Source organism: Apostichopus japonicus, chromosome 6, assembly GCF_037975245.1.
Source record: "Apostichopus japonicus isolate 1M-3 chromosome 6, ASM3797524v1, whole genome shotgun sequence".
In the NCBI taxonomy this organism is placed as follows: domain Eukaryota; kingdom Metazoa; phylum Echinodermata; class Holothuroidea; order Aspidochirotida; family Stichopodidae; genus Apostichopus; species Apostichopus japonicus.
Genome location: NC_092566.1, coordinates 2554098 through 2569728, shown reverse-complemented (window position 1 = coordinate 2569728; position 15631 = coordinate 2554098). Strand labels below are relative to the sequence as shown.

The 15631-nt window shown below is 35.5% G+C and overlaps 1 protein-coding gene across 1 annotated transcript in view; it reads right to left on the bottom strand.

Annotated features, from left to right (window-relative positions):
* LOC139968662 (DNA-directed RNA polymerase III subunit RPC1-like) overlaps window positions 1-15631 on the bottom strand; it is a 36884-nt gene that overhangs the window by 6554 nt on the left and 14699 nt on the right. Inside the window, exons 20-36 of the mRNA XM_071972922.1 lie at window positions 15023-15107; window positions 14580-14667; window positions 14246-14357; window positions 13226-13339; window positions 12148-12243; window positions 11331-11392; window positions 10697-10852; window positions 9720-9841; window positions 9076-9158; window positions 8329-8517; window positions 7847-7998; window positions 7050-7202; window positions 5603-5719; window positions 4784-4968; window positions 4006-4105; window positions 1523-1591; window positions 48-111 (exon numbers count right to left, since the gene is read on the bottom strand). Coding sequence (XP_071829023.1) covers window positions 48-111; window positions 1523-1591; window positions 4006-4105; window positions 4784-4968; window positions 5603-5719; window positions 7050-7202; window positions 7847-7998; window positions 8329-8517; window positions 9076-9158; window positions 9720-9841; window positions 10697-10852; window positions 11331-11392; window positions 12148-12243; window positions 13226-13339; window positions 14246-14357; window positions 14580-14667; window positions 15023-15107 — 1947 coding nt within the window. The remainder of the gene's footprint in view (window positions 1-47; window positions 112-1522; window positions 1592-4005; window positions 4106-4783; window positions 4969-5602; window positions 5720-7049; window positions 7203-7846; window positions 7999-8328; window positions 8518-9075; window positions 9159-9719; window positions 9842-10696; window positions 10853-11330; window positions 11393-12147; window positions 12244-13225; window positions 13340-14245; window positions 14358-14579; window positions 14668-15022; window positions 15108-15631) is intronic.

Here is a 15631-nt window from a genome sequence, read left to right as displayed (position 1 = left end):
TTTATTTCATTCAGTTCTAACAGATATCTAGCAGATTATCAACATACCACAAACAGCATCCTTCTGACCGTAATAAGCAGCGTCAAACAGATGATCCGCTGTCTTCTCAAACTGTTCCGGGAAAACAAAAAATAAATAATTTATCGAAAGTGTAATATACAGCTTTAAGCATACTTAGGCACTGTGTCAAAAATTAGGATGCTGAGGGGGCTGCAGCATCCTGCAGCTAAGCTGCATAGGATGAAATCATTCTACAGTTTCCCACAATAGGTACTACAGTTTCACACAAATAGGCAGCTGGTCTGTCATGATGATTGATATTAATTCAGCCTTGCTGCAAGAGATCTTGCAGCTGCTGCAGTATTCCCTTTGGACAAAGTGCCTTAAGTAATGTAAATATAACTAATGAAATATCATGTATAATAATAATAATAATAATATTTGATTTTTATATAACACTTTACACCAGCGATAGGTCTCAAAGCGCTTTACAGACGTTATATAACCCCTGATCAATGGTAACCTGTCCCAGAGACAATCCCTCCAGTCGGCAGCAGTTATATACTGCGCCCAATGACAAGTTACCTCACAGGTACACATTTAACCCCTGGATGGAGAGAGGCAAGTGAGATAAAGCATCTTGCCCAAGGACACAACGCAATGAACTAGGCATGAATCGAACCAGCAATCCTTGGATCACGCGTCCGACGCCTTAGCCAATTGGCCACCATGCTCTCAGCATTCCCTTTGGACAAAGTGCCTTTGGACAAAGTGCCTTAAGTAATGTAAATATAACTAATGAAATATCATGTATGGCTACGAATCCTTCATAACATTCCTTGAAGTTTGCATCAAAAGATTGTCATCTTAATTAGCACATAAAATGTTGCTGGAAACATAGAAGAAACTCATGCTCCTTTAGTGATCCAGGCTCAGGTTCTCAGAGAAAAGAAGTGATATTTTGTTGCAGCTTAAGCATCAGTGCTTTTGCCATGAGTGAAAGGAATTTTGTTGTTTAAATATGTTTGTCTCAATTTCAGAATTATGTCTAACTATCAAAAGAACATACCTGCCCCTCTTGTGCAACAATTTAAACTGAAATTATTTGAATCTTCCTGTCTTGAAACAACATATAAGAAATGTTTTGTCACCAAAAGGAAAATACTTTCTGTATGTATGAAATATGGTCACATCCTTTCATTTTTGACCATCAAACTACTGGATAAGTCAGAAACTTAATAAGAGATTTCAGATACAGTCTTGGGTGGTCAGGGGTGGGGGAGGGTATATTCCAGCTAGAGAAAGCATTCCTCTTTTCAAGAATAGGAATAGCTGGTCTTTGTACATCTCAGGTCATGTAGGTGGTTCATCTGGGATACAACTATCTATCTGAACAACATATCTTGTATCGTTCCGGGACAAATTTTCAACTTACAGCAGTGCCCGCCCCCTTCCCCAGCAGCCCATATGGCACTATGATGGTAACATGACCAAATATTATCAAAACAAACAGTTTACTCACAGACGCTAACATCAGGACGCTTTCTTTCATTTTAGCGAGGCCAAACCGAGTGATACCTAGCACCTCTCCCTGCGGAACAAAGAAAAGAAAAGAATTTACTGCCTACAGCTACACTGTGATGAGGTATAACGAATATGTTTCATGATAATAACACAGTACGAAAAGATTGAGAGAATAACCAGGTTATACAACATGAAGCAGGAACAGTGAGATGATTGGCTTTGTAACGTTGTCATTCCTCTCTAAATGGGGTGTGGATGGGAGGAAGGGTGGGGGACGAGTAACTTGTGTAGTCTAAACCAGCCCACCCCTACACCCCCATCCCAACCTCTGAAGTAGCACATCACGTAAACAAATTTAACCTAAAGCTGCTGATGGAAACAGACCAAGAATATATAGGATTTAAAATATGTCATATTACAGATGGTACCACCTATGGGTTGCTTAATAGTTGCAACTGTCTAAAATGAGATGTTTCCATTCCATTTATCTAATATTTGTAAAATAATTCCCTATCCATTTATATACTATTTTTAACATATTTGCCATTCTATTTATCTGATATTTCTAACATAATTCCAAATCTATTTATCTAATAGTTTTCATATAATTTCCAATCCGTTTATCTGATATTTCTAACATAATTCCCAATCCATTTATCTGATATTTCTAACATATTTCCCAATCCATTTTCTTATAATTCTAACATAATTCCCATATCATTTATCTGATATTTCTAACATAATTCCAAATCCATTGATCTAATATTTTTAACATAATTTCAAATCCATTTATCTAATATTTTTTAACATACATCCCATACCATTTATAAAATACTTTTAACATAATTTCTGTTCATTTATCTAATATTTTTAACATAATTCCAAATCCTTTTTTTTTATCTCATTTATTCACGATTATTAAACATGTATATGGTAAATCGATTATATTTAGAGTTCTGATAACAACATAGGTATATCATCTGAATGATACAAAGGAATTATTAACATAATGCAAAAATTGATTCTGAATTGAGTATTTCTTCTTCTCCTCTTGTACCAAAATATATGTATACATATCCAGAAAAACAAACCTTCAGTGAATACAAAACTCACGCTTACACACGCGCAAAAAAAGTACATGTACATACACATACAAATACCCACATCACACATACAAACGTACAAATACAGAGACACACCTGCCTACAAACACGTACAAACACATTTCCAAATCCATTGATCTAATATTTTTAACATAATTTCCAATCCATTTATCTAATACTTTGAACATAATTCCCAATCCATTTATCTAATATTTTTTAATATACATCCCAATCCATTTATCAGATATTTTTAACATAATTCCCAATCCATTTATATATATTATTCTTTACATAATTCCCAATCCATTTATCTTATACTTTGAACATAATTCCCAGTCCATTTTGTCTAATATATTTTTTAATATACATCCCAATCCATTTATATAACATTTTTATCATAATTTCCATTCCATGTATATGATATTTCTAGCATAATTTCAATTCCCTTACCACAGGCACAGCCATTCATTCTCCGTAGCATGCTTCTCTATGTTTTTTTGTCAAATTGCTGCTTATTACACCTCATATGTAATGAATTATTAACAACAATAATTTAGCTATAAAGCCAATGAACTCCAAGTAATATCAGGTATGTATATGTATATCCATACACAAAGCAAGGAATCCCTTTTACTGTCATATTATTGAGCTTCACCAACACAACAAATTATTAATTAGTTCGGAGAGCGATTAGAATTCAGTTGATACTTGAATTAGGAACCCGCAGTTGGTGACATCTCGATGATACATAATGCAAGATCAAGATGATGAGTTATTATAGACTGTAAATATTTGATGTCATTATTCTTCTTGTTTTGTGTGGTTTTACTCGTCAATGTGTGTTTATTTTTTTATTTGGGGTTGGGGAGAGGTGGGGATTGATTTCTTTGATTAATATGTAAGGTACGATCAAATGATGGGTTTTTATAAATTCATCTCTTTACTTTGTTAACCAATTAACATTACTTATAATCAAACTGTTACTGGCCAGGGATGGGTAGACCATCATTTCTCAGATAGGTTGCTATTACTAAAATCATAGGCTCTGCACTGACTGTCAATGTTAGAAAACCCATTCAACAGGTAGAATAAATTCTCAAAGGAATATTAAGTTGTACTCGGTACTAATAAACTAATAAATGATGATAATATTGTATAGTTAACATGTCTTTAAATTCTAAAACATGTTGCCTTTGACATGACAGAAATTTTTAACCACTATACAATAGTCCATGTATATGAAGCTTTGTAGATTAGTCTATTATGTTGATAGGGGTAACATAAGTTGAGTTAACCTAAATACAAAATGAAATATATCTAATGAAAATAATAGCTTTGTTCTTAGTCTTGTAATGTCATGTTAATGATATGGTAATACCTTATAGGTCATAAGGTCAGCTAGTAACATCATATGCCTGTGGTCTATACTCATTCCGTGGCTCTTCATGGTGTACTCAATCTGCTCCATAATGGTCCGTCTGTTCCAAAAAATCAAAAACAAGAAGTGAAAGGAACAATAAATCGTTAACATACCTCATGATGCAAATGACTACATGGATTAATAACTGTCAGAATAAATTAATAACAACTGATAAATATTACTTCCATTCCCTAGATATGAAAATAGCAGCTCAGTGTAAATCTTCATCTCATAACACAAACATACACAGACTTTGATATCACTAAGTATCTAGTTTACTACTGAATGACTCAAATTTCATTGCAAGGGATTTCTTCCATTTTATCTAGAATTTCAGACAGAGAATGTTTAAGTCGACAAAGTCATTATTTTTCTTGGTCTTTACTAGAGCAGAGATAGAACCACAATATGTATATAGAAAGGGTGCAGCGCATATATTAAAAGAAAACATTGGTGAGGGATGTCCGGAGGCTAAGCACCCTAAGTTCTTCAACCACGTACCTTCTTTTGAGAAAAATATTTAGCTAAGTTTGGTATTAAAACTGGTTATAACCGGTCACTGCTGTAAATGTAATGTGAGGTGTATATTCACACATACAACCTAATACAGTACTACTTATAACCAGTTCAAACCAGTAGTCTGCTGGTTTAAAACAAACCAATTGTCCACACTAGTATACATGTCCATCTATGGTTAGTAGATGATGAAATCTACAAACCGACTCCTCCAGCTTACCTTGCTGCCTCTATCCCCAGTGTCTTCTCCATCTCGTACGTATTATTAGACGTAGTATGGGTGCCTTTAATGCCCCTGGTAGCGATCACACCTCGTAAGTTATCCCCCTCGACGAGCAGTTTGTATTTAGAGCAACCGGCCTGGTCGTCGATGTGAATGACTGCTCTGGATACTGTCGGGATTCCCTGCGGGTGAGGAACAATCGATCTCATTGTTAAGGATATTAATAAAATATATCGAACCAGAAGAATGAAGTTGAACACAAATAATAAATAGATATTTGTACACACATATATAACGTTTATTTGTCCAGGGCAAGATAGCTAACGACTTGTATTCCTGGGTTCACTTTATCAAATCCTGTTTAATTTCATTTCACTGTCTTGTTTCATCACAAAGTACAATGAGTAAGTTTGGTAAGTACAGTTATACACCAGCATGATAGAAAGTAAACTAACGACCCTCGAGGGCTTAAAAAGCAGAATACTTCTCCAGTTAATAGTATCTTTGTTGAAATCCTGTAAGGTGAAAACCGCCCTTAATAAGGTACCCTCACAATTTAATATTGTTACTGATCAGCTTGAAACATTCTGAAGGACTTGAATTTGAGTTACCAGTAGTTTGTTACACCTGTTGTTTTCCTCGATCCAGCCTCCTCCTCACACCCTCCCAATAAAATATATAAGTACTCCATTAAATACTTTTTAGATTCTGTTGATAGCCAATGCCAAATATTAAACTCTGTTACCAAATCTTGAATTATTTGTGTAACAATTCTCTGAACCAGAGATTTTTTTGGTAAGTTGTAACAAGGCTCACCTTAATAGTGACATCGGGAAGAGTTTCCTTAAGGAATTGTAGCGAGTAGTACATTGAACTCTTAGCTGTCTCTTGAGGATGAACGGTGATCAGGTTATCGGCATGAATCTTTACATCCTGATATAAACAAAAACACAAACAAATACAAACAAGTTTAAAATACAAATCAGAGAACATCAAACAACTCATAAGAGGGATCTTCTGCTGGCCAAAGATGATTGATGTTCAAAATTGTAGGAAACTGTCTACATCTTTAGCTTTTAACGACATCCTCATAGCATTTTGTTTCTTGGCGATATTAAATTTTCAAACAGGTTGATATTGTGTGCATGTATCTGGCAACAGCAGACTTAATGATATGAGAGCAATTGAGCTGAAAATATCTTTGTTTTTCTTTTATAACATTTCCATCATTTATCTACAGAAGAAAATAATACTTCTAAAAAGGAGTCACATTTAGATGAAATTCTAAATACAGAGAAATTTGACAGCTTAGCAAACATTCCAAGTGTATCAGGCTTTAGTGAATAAATCCAAAGACAGACTATAATTGGAAAGTAGAGCTTCTGAAGATCATCTGTCCTGAAGACAACCAAACCCGCTGCTGTAAGCCACATCATGGAGTAATGACAAATTTAGCCAAAGTTTGTTACATCCACTCATTCATTTGTCCAGTTGGGGGTAGATATAGTCAGGTAGGGTTTGCAAGTTAAACTTGGAATTTTTGTTTCTTCAACAAATACAACCTATACCAAGCATACATAAATCCATATAACATCACTCACCAGTTCAAAACTGAATACTTTGAACAGTCATACTAACAATGCCAAGCCTACATACATCCATATAACATCACTCAACCGTTCAAGACTGGATAATTTGAACAGTCATTCAACCAATGCCAAGCCTACCTACGTCCATATAACATAGCTCAACGGTTCTAAACTGGATAATTTGAACAGTCATACAACCAATGCCAAACCTACATACAATCATATAACATCACTCAACGGTTCAAAACTGGATAGTTTGAACAGTCATACAACCAATACCAAGCCTACATACATCCGTATACATCACTCAACGGTTCAAAACTGGACACTTTGAACAGTCATACAACCAATACTAAGCCTAAATATCATCACAGAAGAAAAACGTAGAAACAGACCAAACATCATAAAAATAAACTAGACGCACGTACAGATAGACTAGACAAAGCAACTGGAGATTAGGCAACAAACAAATAGCATATCTTTATTGTTTATTCTCTGAGGTAAAACCGTTCATAGTTCTTCACAAATAGGAAGATATCTCACTAGTTACATTTGATTGGTTCTTGTCAGAGGACCGTTACATAAACTCAACATGCCTTAGGCAGCCAACACTAGACTACAACACATAGCTAGATTTGACATTTCATGCAGCTGAGAAGTCATGCCAGACTTACCCCCGGTTGTACTTTGAGTTTCGCCGCACAGATGGAGATACAGATGCTCTCTGCCGATACCTCGAGCTTGAGAAGTTTGATCCGATCCAAATCGAGTTTAATGAGGATGAAGCAGTCATCTGGGAGGAACACCTCCTCCAAGAACTCGGAGACCTAACGAAAAAAGTGAAACGATTCATCAAACAGATAACCAGAAAGAGAAAGATAACTATGAGAGATTTAACCTGAAGGAAAATAGATTACATTGACATGATGATAATTATAGAATTATTTGAGAGTTGATAAAAAATTTCTGTGAGCTTTAGATGCATTGGATAATTTGTTAAGTTATTGAAGGAACTTTCTGGACCTTGATGGAACAAGCAAAGGGATATGAAAGGCAACGAATATTAATCACAGCAGAGTATAAATTGATACTCACAAAAAAATTCCATCTACCACTTAATTTTCATCTCAGATCTAAATCCAAATCTGAGGACAATAACATTTAATTCTTTTTCTTAAATTTGGGAAGAATTTGCAAGACATTTTGCACAAAAGCCCCCAAAGAATAATCAACTTAGGTATTCTATTGTTCAAATGAGGCTACCGACCCAGGTGCCGAGGGAATTCCTGGTTAATAGGATCTTTAATCGAAATTAGACATCTGAGATATATGACAAAGGAACTTATTATCTGGGATGAAATTCAATCTCTTAATTGAAGCCAATTTGGCTTTATTTTGAGTAAAATAAATTTGACTTAGAAAGCACAACCAAGTTCTGCGAGCATATAAGAGATATTTATAGTAAGTTCACCTCTCCTAATTTAGTTTTCTCAATCCTGGCTTTCACCAGTCTAGCGAAATCAGCGTCATCGTCCACAGCTAGCTGGGCGGTGATGATCGGGGTACTAATGTTCTTACTGGCGTTGATGATCTCTTTGATACGAGGAACACCCAAAGTAATATGTGCGACGGTTGTCAAGGTAACAATATCATATATGTAAATGATAATGATAATAAATGATACAATTGTAATTCATTATATGCAACCTCTGCAACATGCTCATTTATGAAAATACTGCAAGGTTTTGTTTTTTTTTGTCACAGGTAGACATATTTCAGAGAATTAGCCATGCCAAGTAGACAAAAACTAAATAGATACGAAAACCATACTACCTGACCTGAATTCAAGACACTGAATGAGCCGTTTGTCTGTGAAGCTAGCTAAAATCTGAGGACAAAACCATTGATCTTTATAATCGTTATCTTTAGTCGATGTGAGAGATAAAAGGATATTCATAGATGCCACTCCAGCAAAATGAAATGTCTTCAGGGTCATCTGGGTCCCGGGCTCACCGATGCTCTGGGCTGCGATAGCCCCGACCGTGGTCCCGGGTTCAAGCTGAGCTCTAATATCCTTGCCTTTACACATCTTGAGGAATTCTGTTAGTTGAATCATGGTAACACGTTCCAGCTGATAGATAACTGTGAGATAGGAAACAAAACCCTGCATTTTGTAAATTTTCTTCTATGAATGGCTTGTATGTTTGTTACTCCAAAATGTTACTACAGTTTGTAACTTAAACAAGACTGATTTCTTACAGTCATCCTCCAGTCTTACTTTAACAGTCATCCAATCATTCCAAAGGACTAAGAAATCATATTACAAGTGTGCAGCTGAGGGGGCTGCAGCATCACTGCATCCAGGCGGCATTTGACAATGTTGCCTGTTGGTATGCAGACATCAGTTTGATATTGATTTCAGCTTGGCTGCAGCCAGGGATCTTGCAGCTGCTGTACCTCTCCTTTGCTGACACTGTGTCTTACTTTCTGGTAGCATGTCTGCAAAATGTCTTCATAGTCTTCTAATGGACAAACAACTGACTACCATGTATTGAAACACTCTTGTAAAATTCTTTGCAAAGCAAATCTGGTCTGCCCTCTTTACAGTAAATAACAAAGTCCTTCCCTCTCAATAATGACTCAATAACATAATTGTGGTTGCCTAAATAGAAATATTAGACACGAGTCTCTAATATTTACCATTCGGTTGTGCTTGGGTTTCGGGTACACCATATCTCTGTCTGCATTTTTTAATCACCTCTGCAAGTTCATGGATGAATGTTCTAAACAAATAAAACAGAAAAACATCACTTTTAAGGACACAAATATAATGAATGAATTAAAATCTGTTTGTATAACATGAAATGAAAAGGTGGCAATAGGCAAGTTGTTGAGTTAATGTGCTTGGACATGCCATGTAAGAAGGAGAAACTACCCAAAAATTGAAGAAAAAGTAAATAAATCAAAATATAAAAAAGTTAGGAAGTAGCTCATATTTGGGATAGCTTTAATGGTAATACCAAAATACAGATAATGGCATAACCTTTAAAATGTTTACAGTCGAAATCAAATATTTATTTTCTAATCAGTAGTTATTATAACTTTTAAAATAAACTTTGTCATTTTGAGATGCTTGATTTAGTTGATGTGTAACAAAATAGAACAAATTCCACCCAAGATATAAATACAGCCAAATATTTCAGATGTTAACAGAGTGAATGGCTAGTACCACCTATATCCAATGTCTCAGGATGCTATTAAAGTCCTTTCATCCAATGCCACCGTTGGAATCTGGAGTTTAATGGATTTTGTGAAACTGGGATAAGTTGCGGCGTGTCACTTACTTTAAGTTCTTCTTAAATCCCTTGCTGCAAACTTCAAAGTCTTTACCGTCAATCTCCTTCTCAGCTACTTCAATGATCTTTGAACCACTGAGGGCGTACGTCCCTGGGCACGAATATTTATTCTGTAAGATGGAGAGAAGAGGATGGCAGGTAAAACCGGAGGACAGGAATGATGTCATCGAAAGTTTATCGAAGTAGGAGGACTGATAAAAGATGTATGAGTTAGTAATTGAAGAGATCTCTGGCAGTGAAAAACATTAAAAAAAGGAAATGATATAGGATCCTTGTGGGGAGAGAAGAATGTCGTCTATAGCAACAAAGAGCCCACTATACAAAATATAATTTTACAAAAGAAATAAAACAGCAGTAGCTGTGCTTATCAATATTCCTTAGGACTGTCTCTAAAGTAGGAAGCTGAGGGGGTTGCAGTATCCTGCACAATATGAAATCTTTTGTGCTGTGCAGGTTCCCAAAATAGGCACGGCTTTTCTGCTGAGTTAATCTCTACCGTTTGATGTTAATTCAACTTTTCTGCAGGGAGCTATTACAGACTTTTTCCTATTTTACATGATGCCTTATCTGAAATATCTCAAAAATAATGAATTTCATCAGTTACTGATTGTATCTCTTTCCTGTCTCTCATGACCACAGTGCCACCCCCCCCCCCCCTTCCCACCTCACAAAACCCTTAGTGTTTCAATTATTGTACCTTCCTCCCAAGACCATACCAACCCATCAAACAAAAACTTTACCCCTGTGCTTCCTCTTGTCCTCCAAGGCCATCACAGCCCCCTTAGCAAACCCCTCAAATTAACAAGCTCTTCCTACAGTTAATTTCTTTCTTTAATGTTATAATCGTAATCGCTGATCATTGAACAATTATCCCTCTTTACTTTGTATTTCCCGTGGAAGGACTTGATTGCTTATGTCATTTACTGCTGTTGGCAATTTTAGCAAACGTCTGTTTGACAGTTTACCGTAATGTGCTTCAAGATTCGTTTAAAGTCCATCTCTCCTTCTTTAGCTTCCATTTCTGCCGGGTCCAAACCGTCTGCGCCGTATTCAAACTGACAGATGTCGTTGACAGAGTTCCGTACGGTGCCGTCATAATGGCAGCAGAGGTCCTCCAACGACTGAGACAAAAATGAGAAAGAAAACTTATTCAAAAATAAAATTTCATAAAAAAATAAAATTTTACTGACAGATGTCGTTGACAGAATTCCACACCGTGCCATCATCAGACAACAAAGAGAAAGAAATCTTAAACTTATTCAACAATAGAATTTCATAAAAAGAATATTTAATCTGACAGATGTTGTTGACAGAATTCCACACCGTGCCATCATCAGACAACAAAGAGAAAGAAATCTTAAACTTATTCAACAATAGAATTTCATAAAAGAATATTTTAACTGACAGATGTTGTTGACAGAATTCCACACAGTACCATCATAATGGCAACAGAGATCCTCTAACGAATGAGATATGCAACAAAAAACACTCTTTTTAGTCAGTGGTTGTGCTATTCAGGTCCATCCTAACTGTAACCTTACAAATCATGACTGTTTTGTCCAACTTGCTACAAGCCTAGCACACTAGACACAAACGTACCTTCACCAATCTTCTCTGCATGTAACCAGTTTCGGCAGTTTTCACAGCTGTGTCGACCAAACCTGTTGTCCAAAAATAGAAAAGGAGAAGATATGCACCAAGGTTGCTTCTTTCATAATATCACAATAAAAGTGCAAATGCAATAAAGTGATACTAATATGGTACAACATGGATTTTACATGGAAGAGATAACAATTGAGAAGTACCAGGACTGCAACTGTAACACTATGATAACGCTAAACAGGAATAACGTAACATATGCATCATAGGTATGCTACTAGTTTTAAAGAGCTGTATTTTGTGTTGAATAGTACCATAAATAGACTATAGCTACCTGAAAGATGTAATGGTACCATAAATAATAAACCAGTAACAAGGTTGGAACTCAAGCAGTGACATAATGTATTCAAATCCTATCTGGCTGCTGTCCAGTAAGCAAACATTTCAATATCTACAACAAAGCAATGACTGCCTCAAATTTGCCCTAAATTTGTGGTAACCTTAAAGGCTATCACCAAAGAACACCACCTATAACACCAGCTGAGAGTCAGCTGGCTCCCATATCCATGGTTTTAATAGAGACGTGGCTATCTCTGCTCTGACCCTTTAACTGTTTAAAGTGATTGCAGCATTGTTTGAACAATTTTTGATTGTTGTCTGAATGTACAGATTCAAGGATCAGGGTATCCATACATTTTGAATAGTTTTATATTACATAGCTTCTTAGATAAACGCACCACAGTTCCACTATTTCTAACATGCACAAATTTTAGTATGCCTACATATCCTAGTTTGTTATATACTGCCACCACCTTACCTTCTCTTCCAGCCATAGTATGGAAGAAAAATTCAGACGGAGTCAATCCTGAGTAAAAGCTGTTCTTCACAAATCCCTTGGCAGCTGGAATTTTAGCTGAGGAAGAAATTAATCAAGATCCATGACAAAAATATTCTTGCCTAATATTAATTTCAGGATCGTGAATCATTAACCTGAAAAGATATTCATGTGTTTGGCAACGTGATACAGGGTTTCAGTGGTAAATGGCATCTAATTTTATAGTAAGCAACTATTTACAGGTTGCTCCTACCTACCCATCTCTCTCAATAAAATGAGAGGGACAAGGACTTTAAAAGTGTTTATATGCATGTATCAAGATTATATTCAGGTAATCCAAAATTCTGAAAATTCCAAAATGACTTAGAACAAGATTCTGGCCGGTGACCTCGGAAACACAAATTATGACCTCTCCCACATCATTTATCTCACTTTTATTAATGGTGATTCCTATAAACCTTAACATCCATTCCCTTTAGACTGTGTTTCCTGATAAATATAGCGGCTCCTACAAGAGTATACAAAAGTACTATCGCTTAGGACTGACAGCTCCTGCCATAGAAAACAAAAATTTTTACCACCTAATCTAACCTTTCAGCAATTGCCATAGCAAACTAATCAAGGATCAGGCTACTTTGCATACAAGAACTTGGGTTACATCTGTTATTGCAAGTTACTCAGCTAATTACCAGCTATTTGAATCAGCTTGAGCAAGAAAAAATATGTTTCACAACATTCATATTGGAAAACTGCACTGTTTAGTTCCTTGAGGGCAGAATACCATGGACTATGGTGGGGAATGCATTGTATGTGCAATGTACCATACAATCGTTTGTAATTGAGTAATTGGTTATAAGTAACAAAGCTTAAAGGGAATTTAACATCATACCGCTAAGGAATGGTATGACAATTCTGGTGATACTGATGTAAAGACTCTAACTTTGTATAATTGTATATTTGTATTTTTTTTTTGTATATTTGTATAATGGTTGTATAATTCTAAATACAAATACTAAATACCAGTAGATCTTGAGCGACCAGTGTGTTGATATTTACTCACAATGTCGTTTGAAGTGAGGCAGCGCCCTGTCTTCAAAACCGTTTGGGATCCTCTGTCCACTGATGGCTTGTTGACCTACACATGCAATCATCTGAGAAATATTAATGAAGGAACCTGTACAACAAAATAAGAATGAAAAATCAAAGGATTAAAAAGAAATGATAATTCTGTTGTGATAATTGAGACCAGTGTCATTTATTATTATTTTTCTGTTTTATCAAAAACAAACATGCAGCCTCCATTTATCCCACTTTCAGTTAAGAAATCTACCTCATTTACTTCTGAAACATATTTTTGCTGAAGGAAATTTCAATGCCTTGCTCACCTTTTCCAGAAAATTATGAGAATGTGAAGAAACAAACCAGTAAAAGAGTGAGTGAATCAACAAAAATAAATAATGAATGGACTGAATAACTGACGGACAGAAAACCAACCAACCTCAACACGCCCCTCCCATCTCTCCACACACAAAATGAAAAATATATGGAAAAACTTCATTGACTTTACAGTTCAATGGTAAAGATACCATACATAAACTAGTTCACAAAATATAGTTTGGTCAAATTGCTAACTGTGGAGCAAGATAGACTGAAGTTAATTATCATGAATAAGATATTGCTTGTTCTTGGCCTATCCCATTGACGAGCATTCTTATCAGCTAATAACTAACACCCACTCATTAATATTAATGAGTATACACACTGAAATAAGATATTTACATGAGAACATAACTAGTATCAACCACCAAGAATGAAAATAAACAAACAAACGATTGGGAAGTTTATATTGTCATTCCAGTTTTTTTTTAAATGTTTTTATGCTCTTTACATTTTTTCACACAAGACCAACAGAACAACAAAAGTTTACATTTGCACAACATGGGATATGAAATACATATTTCTGCAACATGAAGGAACATGTTTACCAGGGTAACCATGGAGTAACACGTACATCCGTCATGGATTTCCATAGCGCCGAGAATAGAAACCTACCGATCGTGAACTTAAGCAATTTCCTCACCTTTAGAGCCACAAACAGCCATTGTCAGGGGGCTGTTGCTTTTATGGAGTTCTCGGAGACAAGCGTTACCAGCGTGGTCACGAATCACAGATAACTCCTTTAAGATCATCGCCTGCCACGTGTTCCAAGTGAAGGAAAGAGAGAAAAGAAAAATCAGGTAGTCATATGTACAGTACTGACCAATAACAACCAGAACTGTAACTTTATTCCTTTACTGACAACAGGCATTTTACAGAAAATGATACAGAAAATGAGCATTTTGTTAGCAGTATTTCCTATCTTTGAATTTAGTAATAAAATGTAAACTGTTTCTATAAAAGTTACAGTATTATACCTCCAGAGTCTGTTCTTCTGAACATCCAGGTTGAGTTTGTAGTTTACCACTGTTCAGGTCACTGATGTAATCATCGCATTTATTATAACTGGAAGAAAAGTATGGACAAAAAGTATGAAAACCTGCATCCAATATCAAATACAAGTATCATGGAATGCTGAAGTTTATGGGTTTCCTAGATTGCCATACAGTGTCCAAAGATCCCCAATTTTTGATGTTGATAACAGCAAAGTGATATTTACTAAATTTTACAATATATACATTGTTCTTACTGGAACAACTAACTTTAATGTTTGGAATACCTCAACATCCCAAATGTTATTTATATATTGTAATGGGCTATTACAAAGAATGAACTAAAACCTGATAACCACAGAACTGTTCCCCCTTGCAATAAACCCCAAAAAACCCATTAAAAACAAAAAGTTGTTTTGGGAACTCACCCAGCTGAAAGCAGATCCATCTTGGCCTTCAATAGACCTTGGCCGGGAGTGACATCACCGATTCCGATGGAGAACCCTCTGTTGCCTTGAAAAAATAAGAGAAAAAATATTATTACTCCAGTACCAGAGCATTACACAACAACCTGTACAATAATAAACAAAATCACAAGTACCTTCAGAGGTTATCAGATTGAGTAATTTATTATTAAATTTATTTAAAAATTATGAGATTTCTATATATTGTTATTGTTATGATGTCATGATTAGGGAGAGTGACAAATCATAACAGTAAAGCTTTCCACCTCTTTCTATTAATACAAACTCACTAATTGTAGTAAAGTAAAGTTGATACATAATCAACTAATCATTTGCACATAATTAACATTATCATATTGTTTACATATTATTTAAGACTGTGGATCCTTTCCTTATCTTAATGAGGCAAAAGTTGGCTTACTAAGAAGGACCGACGATCTCGCTTGATGCGAACGTTGACATACTTAGAAAGACAGGTCGATTTTAGCCAATCTGCTCATGGCATCTGCCACCTGTTGTTACATAATCAACAAATTATTACATATATTATACTATGATCAAACATATAATTTA